General features: G+C 55.4%; 1 protein-coding gene across 1 annotated transcript; it reads left to right on the forward strand.

Moving 5' to 3' along the window:
• The first annotated feature begins 2,114 nt into the window (after positions 1–2,114).
• Positions 2,115–9,647, forward strand: SLC35E4 (solute carrier family 35 member E4). Its single transcript, XM_007953924.2, has 2 exons — positions 2,115–2,736; positions 9,217–9,647. The coding sequence occupies exons 1-2, from the start codon at positions 2,115–2,117 to the stop codon at positions 9,645–9,647; spliced, it is 1,053 nt and encodes a 350-aa protein (XP_007952115.1).
• The last annotated feature ends 518 nt before the right edge of the window (positions 9,648–10,165 follow it).

Raw genomic sequence — 10,165 nt, forward strand, 5'->3', positions numbered from 1 at the left:
CTTCCAAGGAGCATTCCAGCTACACTTCTTCCAGGACAGATTTGTTAGTTCTGGCAGTCCATGGTACTTTCAGTATTCCTTGTCAACACCACAACTCAATAGCATCAACTCTTCTTTGGACTCCCTTATTCATTGTCCAGCTTTCACAAGCATATGAGGTGATTGAAAATACCATGGCTTGGGTTAGGCACACCTTAGCCTTCAAAGAGACATCTTAGCTCTTCAGCACTTTAAAGAGGTCTTCTGCAGAGGATTTGCTCAGTGCAATAAGTCGTCTGACTTCTTGACTGCTGCTTCCATTGGTGTGGATTGTGGAACCAAGTAATATGAAATCTTTGAGAACTTCAATCTTCCCTCCAGTTACCCACCACTTGTCTGTTAGTTTGTCATACCGTGGTAGCTTGCGTGTTGCTGTAAGGCTGGAGGCGGTGCCACCTGTGTTTCAAATACCAGCAGGGTCACCCATGGCGGACAGGTTTCAGCGGATCTTCTGACTGAGAAGAAGGAAGGGGCCACCCACTTCTCAAAGAACTGGCCAGTGAAAACCTCATGAACAGCCGTGAAACACTCTCTGAGATAGTGCTGTCCTGCTTGAGGGGCACTAATTATCCAAAAACGCTGAGCTCAGGGAGCGCAAGTCTCAGATGCGGACAACTGAGGCTCGGGTAGGGCGGGGTTTGGTAGCAGCTGCTTCAACGCCGGCCCAGGGCTCTTTGTCCTGCCAGAGCTGGGAGCTGGGCACTCCAGGAAGCCCAGTTATGAGTCAGCCCCGAGTGCCCACAGTCTGCTGGCCACAGGATGGGTGCTGGCCTGTACGCTGCTTCCGCAGCTGTGGGTGGCCCTGGTGATTCAATTTCCTTCTGCGGCCAGAGGGGGCGCCGCCCTGGACTGGGATAAGGGGAAGCTGGGACTAAGGAGGGGCGATGGAGGGACTGTAAGGGGCCCAGTGGCCCGGCTCTACTGAATGCCTAGGTCCCACGGAATAACCCCGGCGGCCCTGAGACTCATCCTGGGAAGGGGGGCCGTGGGTCCCTCCTCAATGCCCCCATCCTTGAAGACAGCATGGGGCACTCTCTCCCAGTGTCCCCCACCTTGTGTGTCGGTCTCCATCGGGGGCTCGCTTTGGCTCTGAGTGGAGACTTCCTACCCCAGGTAGGGGCTGGGGGCAGGGGAGGCTGACCACTCCACTCGGGGAGCTTTAATGTGCAAAAGCGTGGGCAGAAGACCTAGGAAACGCTGTGAGAGGCAATGCTAGGCGGAGGTGCTGGGAGGAAAAGGGCGCTGAGGGGCGGGGCGAGATCTCTCCGGGTCCGCCCCCACCCCGCGCTGCCTTGCTGCTCTAGGGGCGGGGCCTGACTGGGGCGGGGCCGAGGGCGGGGCCCAGAGCGCCTGGGCCGCGCCCGCCCCGCCGAGGTGGAGCCGGGCGGAAGCCGCTGCCTGAGTCGCAGCCTGAGCCACTAGGAGCCAGAGCCTCTCCGGGAGTCCGCCGGGGTCGGAGCCAGAGCCCGAGCGCAGGTTCAGCCAAAGCCGAGCCGAGCTTGCTGCCTGGTCTGGGCCGCTGCGCGGGAGCGGGCCAGAGTGTCAGCCGCGCGGCCTGAGCACTGACGGAGGAGGCAGCGAGCTGCGACCCCCTGGAACCACCCGGCACGGGAGCCCGGATCGCTCCTGACTCCAGGCCTGGTCACGGCCTGAGCACGCAGGAGGTCCCGGCGATGGCAGAATCCCCACCCTAACCGCTTGCCGCCCGGAGAGAAAAAGGAACGATGATTCCGTGTAAGAGCGCAGCGTGGGCATCAGGCGAGAAGAGCGGAGGCTTCCCTTGGTACGGAGCAGAGGTGCCCTCGCCAGGCCGGGCGTGAGCACCTATGAACCTGGTTGGATCTCAGTTCCATCATCTGTCAAAAGGCCAGGACCTTGGGTTTCCCAGTCCGAGCCCGGAGACTATCAGCACAGCACCGGCATCTCGGCTGCCACAGGAAGTGGTGCCCTCACCTGTCAGAGAAGGGCCACTGGGCCCCAGAAACCAGACCCGGCCTGGCCCGCAGCGAGGCGCTCTGGGGCCCCAGAGCACCTCCCTGGCGAGTCGTCCTCCTGCCCCGGCCCCACCAGTGCGGATGTGCCGCCGCTGTCCCCTGGAGCACCATGACGACAGGATGACCTCAGCGGAGGCAGCGGCAGGGGTTGGCGGTGCCCGGGAGACTGGGTCCCCTGAGTGGCCCCCTGGCAGCCCCCAGGCCCTCAGGCGGCCTGGCAGGGCCCAGGTGGCCATGGCCGCGCTGGTGTGGCTACTGGCAGGAGCCAGTATGTCAAGCCTCAACAAGTGGATCTTCACGGTGCATGGCTTCGGGCGTCCCTTACTGCTCTCGGCACTGCACATGCTGGCAGCGGCCTTGGCATGCCACTGGGGGGCACAACGCCCCTTGCCTGGCCGCGCCCGATGCCGAGTGCTGCTGCTCAGCCTCACCTTGGGCACCTCCATGGCCTGCGGCAATGTGGGCCTGAGCGCTGTACCCCTGGACCTGGCACAGCTGGCCACCACCATCACACCCCTCTTCACCCTGGCGCTCTCTGCACTGCTGCTGGGGCGTCGTCACCACCCCTTGCAGTTTGCGGCCATGGGCCCGCTCTGCCTGGGGGCTGCCTGCGGTCTGGCCGGAGAGCTCCGAGCACCCCCGGCTGGCTGTGGCTTCCTGCTGGCGGCCACCTGCCTTCGAGGCCTCAAGTCCATTCAGCAGAGTGAGTGCCTGGGTCACTGGCTAGGGAGCTGGGGCGGGCTGGGTGCATGGCTTGGATGGCCCTGTGAAAGCTATGGCAGTTACCCCATTTTACAGATGAGGAAACCAAGGCTTATGGTTTAGGAAGAGACAGGAACTGAAGCTCAGAGTGTTCCAGGCCCTAAACCTGGGGCCCCAAACCAACCAACCAACCCATTGCCATGTAATGACCCTACAGAGCTATAGCTCTGCCCCCATAGGGTTTCTTTAGGGAAGCAGGCTGCCACATCTTTCTCCTGTGGAGCAGCTGGTGGGTTTGAACCACTGAACCCCTGATATTTTGTTAGCAGCTGAGCACTTTTAACTACTACGTCACCAAGGCTCCTTCTGGAAATCCAACCAGTATTTAATAATAGTTATCAGATCTGTGTCCCATGATTTGTCAAGCCATGATAAAGCTCTCATCGGATCCCCACACTGTGCCTTGATTGAGGCCCATGTCATATTGTCCCCATGTCACAGAGAGTTGAAGAGGCTTGCCTTGAGCCATGTGGCTAGTGAGCAGCAGAGACAAGACTTGAACCCAGGCACTTGGACACCATGCAGTCCAAGTGATGAGTTGTAAGACTGTGGGACCCAGAGGGAGGCCTGGGCATGGACCAGGGAGAGAGTAAGAAGGCAGGGCTTTGGAAGGCAAGTGGTTTGGCTGGTGTTCATTGGGAGCCTATAGCATGACAGACCCGGTGCTGGGTGTTGACCTTGAGTTTTCATGAACTTCATCTCCATTTTACAAATAGAACTGAGACCCAGACAGGTCTCGTGATTTCCCACGGCCACATGGCTCCTTGGGACTCAAAGCCTGCTCTGCCCAACTCTGGAGCCTGGCTCTGATGACAGGGACAGGTGAGGGTCTGGCTGAGTTCCAGGCTTCCAAAAACCAAACCAAACTCATTGGCATCAAGTCGATTCCAACTCATAGCGACCCCCACTGCATTTCCAAAGTGGTATATCGTGTATGGAAGTAGATTGTCCCATAGTCTCTATATGAAGTGGCTGGTGGGTTTGAACCGCCAACCTTCTGGTTAGCAGTCAAATGCCATAGGCACTGCGCTACCAGAGCTCCTTGGGTTCCAGGCTTAAACCCTGCTAAATCCCTCAGCCTAAGGGTAGGGGCTGCCCTTCCTGTCCTTTTGAGGGATATCTCAGTCCCAGCCCAACCATCCTGTCTCTGCCTCAATCCAAAGGAGATGTGGAGGAGGCCTGGGTGCCCACTTGGGGTGGGGAGGGTTGGGTTCCAGCTACACCTTTGCTCAGACTTGTTGGACAAGCTTGGTTAGGTCGGGTCTTGTCCTGGGCCCAGTCTCCCCATCTGTTCAGTGGAGGCAGGTCATTGTTGATGGAGGGGCGTCTTGCTCTCCCTCCCTCCCAGCTCTTAGATCCCGTGACCCACACGTGGGAGAAGGAAATGAGGGCCAAGCTGGGTCAGAGGCAGCCTGTGGCTAAAGCCCTGTCCTGGCATCTTCCGAGCAGGACCCTGAGACCTTGTCCCTGTCCTCCCAGATCCTGAGGCAGGGCCAAAGCCCAGTTCTATTTTTGTCCTCAGGTTACATGAGAGCTAGGGACTGAGCTAGGGCATGAGCTCTAAGCATGAGTCTATGGTGGGAAACCTGACCCAATGGGGCCCTCTGGCCAGGGCTTGAGGCCTACTGATGCCCAGTGTCCCTTGCACAGGGCCCCAGGCAGCCCTGGCTAGCAGGAGGGCTGTGACCACCTACCCCTATGCACATTGGTATAGAGTAACTGGTACCTGGCATTGGGCTCCTTCTTGGTCTCCTCCAGTTTCCTCCTTTTCTCCAAGTCTCAGATGGCCAGCCCTGAGGAGGGTCAGGTATGGTGCCTGGTCCAGGCTGCCATAGGACTCTGCGTCTGAATGCTATATCGTAGCCATTTGGCTACCTGTCTGCCTCCCAAGAGACAGCAGCTCTGAGAGGGCAGGGACTGGCTTTGGGGCATCTCTGAGTCCCCAGCACCCAGCATAAGGCCTGGCAGAGGGCAGATACTCCTTAAATGGTGGCTGTATTAATGACTCTGATAGTGGCTTGGCAGGCTGGCATGGCCACATAACTCAGGCTGCTGAGAAGGGAACTTAGGAGGCTGGAGACCCCACCAACTCAGATGGGAGCCTGGCAGAGATGGGCAGGAACACGCTGCAGCTGAGGGAAGATGCAGGTTTAGGACAAGTGGAGGCTTCTGCAGCCAGAGGCTCTGAAAGAGGCCAAATTCAGACTACAGTAGAAATGACTGATAGCAGCTCCTTTCCTGAGAGTAGACTCCCTGGAGCAGAGGAAGAGTCCAGAGAGAGGAGAGAACAGGCAGCTCTGGGCAGGGCCATCCTTCCTGGGCCAGTAGCAGGCCCAGGGGGACCCTCTGGCAAGAAGGGGTGACACCTCTGCCCAGGAAGAGCTGAGAAGCAGAGTGCCAGCTTGCTTTGTGGAAGGCCTTATTCTCAGCTGTACCTCCCTGCAGCAGAGAGCAACCTGACTTCCCCGATCCTCATCAGAGCTCTCAGGCCAGTAAGGGAGATGTACTCAGAAGGAGAGGTCCCAGTGGCTCATGGGAAGTGCCAGAGCCCAGGTGGGCACGGGTGTGGTTGGGTGTGGCTTCTTCCCACGGAGACCTGAGGAGGCTGCTGCCTGGAGGAGGAGATACGGAGTGATAACAATAACGATAACACAGTAACAGTGCCAAACACCAAGCCCTCACTGTGTGCCCACACCACGTCCAGCTCTTCCTAAGGAGAGAGAGCCAAGGGCATTCTGGGCACAGGAGGCAGGCTATGCCAGGGCACAGGGAGCAGTATGGTGGATTGTTAACAGCTGCTGGAGTAAGCAGTACCTCAGGGCAGTAGGCCCTGTTTTCAGTACCTCCATTGCCTCTGTAATGAAGGTTTTTGTCACTCTCCTCATTTTATGCACGGGAGACTAGAGCCTGGGCAGATGGGACCTTGCCTGATATCAACATGGCTAATGGAGGAACAGAGAGGTGATAAGCCAGTAGCAAAGGAAAGAGAGTCAAGAGAAGGGGGCAGCTGTCTGTCTGCGTGTGGCAGGATCTTTGGCACACTGAGATGCTGAAACAAGTAGAGGACAACAGGCTGGTGCTTCGGGCCTGGAGTGGGGGTGAATGGCCCCTGACAGAGGACCACCTTTCCCTAGGCTGCAGGGAGCGAAGCGGAGGGTTGGGTGGGAGGCAGAGGAGGCTGCCAGGGCCTGGGTGGCGAGATGAGGTCCCCCCCCTGCCTGGCTGCCCTGTAGAAAGTGAGAGTCACCAAAGGTGAAGTTCATCCGAAAACACAAATGCCTTCCTGCAATTGGTCTTTCAACACGCAGGCCACGGGCAGCTCGTAAGGGCACTAAATTTGGAAGTGAGTGAGCAGGAGGCGTTCCAATTATCTCTTCCTTTCTAGAAATGCTTGAGCCTGAGGGACGGTTGCCTAGAGAACAAAGCCAAAACAGAAGAATGAAACCGAGAAAGAAAGAAAATTTCCTATTCTAAGCATAGCCTATGAGTAAGCACCCTTGTGGCTGTTTGGAATGTGTGTGTCAGAAGATGCTGAGAGTCTGCCCTGGGAGGAGGCCTGTATCAGTTACTCATCACTCGCCACTAAAACTTGGAGGGGGTCCAAAACCATCATTGCAAATACCAACTTCTCACCTGGGCTCTGTTTGCCTGCTGATGGAGGCTGTTTCCTTTTTGAACTGGCCACGTGATTGCACGCGCATACACACGTGTACACACATGCACACACATGCACACACTTGCACATATGCAAGATGGTAGGTAGGATCCTCTCTTTCCTTACAAAGCTAAAGGGTTTCCTCTTAGTGCTGGATGTATCTTGGCAAGCTTCGGTGTTGATGGCAGAAGATGCTGATAACAGAACCAACGAGTGAGAGCCAGGCCCAAACAATGGCCTGCTTGTTCCCTTGTCACCCCAATGGTCATAAGTAAATGAAGCAATGGATGGACTCACCATTTTGGCTCGAACAATTTATTCTTTTAAAACGCTCTTTCATTTTCATTGAAAGGTCACATGGCCAGTAAGTGGCAGTGCTGGTCCTCTCTGCCGGCCTGTCCTTGCTGTGGTGCTGGGAGCTGGGGTGTGGAGTCCTGATGGACGTGAAAAGGGCTCAGGCCAAGAAAGGTGGATCGGGGCCAGTTGGTGCCAGACCTTGAAAGCTGGCCTGAGAACCAGCATGTTTTTCTGCAGGGCCTGGGGAACCCCTGGGGAGCTCTGGTGGCGTAGTGGGTAAGGCATTTGGCTCTTAATCAGAAGGTCAGTGGTTCAAGCCCACCAGCTGGTCCACAGGAGGAAGGTGAGACAATCTAATTAAGATTTGCAGCTTCAGAAATGGTGGTGATGGGGCATCAGCTATGAGTTAGAATTGACTCGATGGCAGTGGGTTTTTGTTTTGTTTGAGGGGGAGCCTTTGAAGGTTTTTTAACAGGGGAAGGTGCTGTGGGCAGGCTATTGCCCCATCCTGTGAGGTGGTTTGAAGTGGGTGCTAACAGGCTGACTTAACTATTTAGTTACTTAGTGATTACACTTACTAAGCATTTACCTTGTTAAGGCCCTAGGTGGTGCACACGTTTAAGAGCTCTCTGCTAACTGAAAGGTTGGAGGGTCACATACACTCAGGTGCCTCTGAAGCCAGGGCTGGTGATCTACTTCCAAAAACTCAGCCACTGAAAATCCTGTGGAGCACAGTTGTTCTTCTTTTTTGATTTTTGTTGTGATTTGGGTGAGAGTTCACAGAGCAAATTCGTTTTTCATCCAGCAGTTCAGACACATTTTGTTTCAAGGCATTGACTTCAATTCCCGACAATGTAACAGCTCTCTTCCTACTTCCTCCCTGTAGTTACCTCTTCCCTGTGTCCTTCCCTCCCATGCAGTCCTGCCCCCTGAGCTATCTCCCTGTGCAAACACTGCCCTTCTGTTCTGCCATGATTGATTACTCCAAGGAGTGTACCTACCTGATGTAAATGTTCACCCCATGTGTCTGTCTATAGCTTGGCTGGAAGCCACAGGAGTGAGTTGGGTTCCAGACCTGAAGGGGAACTAGGGGCCATAGTCTCAGGGCTTTCATCAGGCTCTAACAGACCAGCAAACCTGTTTTTTTTTTTTTTTTTTTTTAATGATTTTTAGTTTTGTTCCGCATTGTTCTCCCACTCTATCCAGGATCTCCTGCACTGATCCCCCTCCGAGTGGTTGACAGTGATAGCCGGGCACCACGTGCAGCACGGTTCTGCTCTGGCTTCCATGACGTTGCCATGAATTGGAATTGACTCAAGGCCACTGTCCATTTTTTGTTTTGTTTTTACCTTGTTAGTAAACCCCTAGGTGAGGCAAACAGTATACGCTCAACGTCTCACCTAAAGGTTGATGGTTCAAAGCCATGGAGCAGTGCTGCAGAAGAAAGTGCGAGTGATCCATTCCCGTAAAGATTATAGTCAAGAACACTCCACAGGGCACTTCTACTCTGTAACACATGGGGTCACAATGAATTGGAGTCAATTCATTGTCAACAGGTTGAGGGTATTTTTGGTTGCCTTGTTAAGGGCTTTATGTTTGTTATCTTTTTCAGTGTTTATAACAATCCTATGCATTAGGATCTTTTTCTCCCTAAATGTATTTATTTTGTTGAGAATATACACAGCAAAACATATTCCAGTTCCACAGTTTCCAGGTGCAGTTCAGTGACATTGATGACATTCTTACAGTTGTGCAACCGTTCTTCCTCTCCCTTTCTGAGCTGTTCCTCCCTCATTAACATAAATTTGCCTTAAAAAAAAAAAACCCACTGCCATCAAGTCAATTCCGACTCATAGCAACCCCCACTGGGTTTCCGAGGCGGTAAATCTTTACGGAAGTAGACTGCCCAGTCTTCTTTCCATAGAGCAGCTGGTGGGTTTGAACTACCAACCTTCTGGTTAGCAGTCAGATGCCTTAGGCAGAGCTCTGCTGAAAGCCAAGCTTCCTGCCATTGAGTTAATTCCAGCGCATCACAACCCTCATTGGGTGTCCGAGGCTATAAATCTTTGCGGCAGTAGATTGCCCCATCTTCCTTCTGTGGAGTGGCTGGTGGGTTTGAACCACTGACCTACTGGTTAGCAGCCAAATGCCTTATCCATGCTGGCACCAGAGCTCCTTGAAGTGGTAGTAGGTCTTATTGTTACCCAGTTGTACAGGTGAGGAAGCTGAGGCTTATAGAGTTAAGTGCCTCACACCAGCCCAGGTCACAGCTAGGACAGAGGGGACACAGGTCACTAACCCAGGGGTCTGATGCCAGGTGTTTAACCATGACGGTGTAGAGCCATAGGCTCAGAGCTGCCTGGAGCAGGGAGCCAGAGGGTCTGGGAGGAAAGACCGTGCAGGTCACCCTTGGCTGCGTTGGGGGAGGTCTTCTCCACAGCGTGCTGATGGCTGCTGTCCTGGTTGCAGGTGCCCTGTTGCAGGAGGAGAGGCTGGACGCGGTGACCCTGTTGTATGCTACCTCGGTGCCCAGCTTCTGCCTGCTGGCGGGTGCAGCCTTGGTGCTGGAGGCCGGCGTGGCCCCGCCACCTGCTCCTGCTGACTCCCTCTGGGCCTGCGTCCTGCTCAGCTGCCTCCTGTCTGTGCTCTACAACCTGGCCAGCTTCTCCCTGCTGGCCCTCACCTCCGCCCTCACCGTCCACGTCCTGGGCAACCTAACTGTCGTGGGCAACCTCATCCTGTCCCGGCTCCTGTTTGGCAGCCAACTCAGCACGCCCAGCTACGTGGGCATTGCACTCACCCTTTCTGGAATGTTCCTTTACCACCACTGCGAGTCCGTGGCCTCCTGGGCTGCTCGCCAGGGGCTGTGGCGGAGGGACCAGCCTGCCAAGGGTCTTTGAGACTTGGTGGAGCTTCTGAACCACCTGTGACAGTGCTGCCCTGAATCCCACTTCGGCCGTTGCTTGCGGGGCAGGCAGCTATAACCAGTGGGGCTCCAGGAGGGTGAGGCACCTTCTGGAAGGGCAGCCTTGGCGGCTGGAAGGGGGACTCCCAGAGACGCCCACTCCCGCCCTGCCTCCCACACCCCATCACAGACCCACTCACCACTGGATGGTGTGTCCACGCCTGGCACGGTTACTGTGCTTGTCAGAGTAATTATTAGAAGTACCAACTACTACACTGAACACTGCTGGCCAAACTTGGAAAACCTTGATGTGTTACGACGATGATGACCGATGATTCTCGACGGTTGCACAATCCCTCCCTGGTCAGGAAGGCAGCTGGGGGCTCCAGGAAGGGCTTCTCTGCTACTGGGCTACCCCCAGGGAGTTGAAGTCTTCTGTGCCAACTCTAGGCAGCTGCTGTGGCCTCATCCTGCCCCCCCCCCCCAATTTTGGGTCTTCCGTCCTCAAATAAA

This window comes from Orycteropus afer, unplaced genomic scaffold (genome assembly GCF_000298275.1).
Source record: "Orycteropus afer afer isolate SDZICR_OR568_19922 unplaced genomic scaffold, OryAfe1.0 scaffold00420, whole genome shotgun sequence".
NCBI lineage: Eukaryota > Metazoa > Chordata > Mammalia > Tubulidentata > Orycteropodidae > Orycteropus > Orycteropus afer.

Bases quoted from the DNA above. Each gene is read 5' to 3' on its own strand.
- SLC35E4 (XM_007953924.2), top strand. From the start codon at position 2,115: ATGTGCCGCCGCTGTCCCCTGGAGCACCATGACGACAGGATGACCTCA. The intron at 2,737-9,216 runs GTGAGTGCCTGG...TCCTGGTTGCAG, and splicing joins CCTCAAGTCCATTCAGCAGA to GTGCCCTGTTGCAGGAGGAG.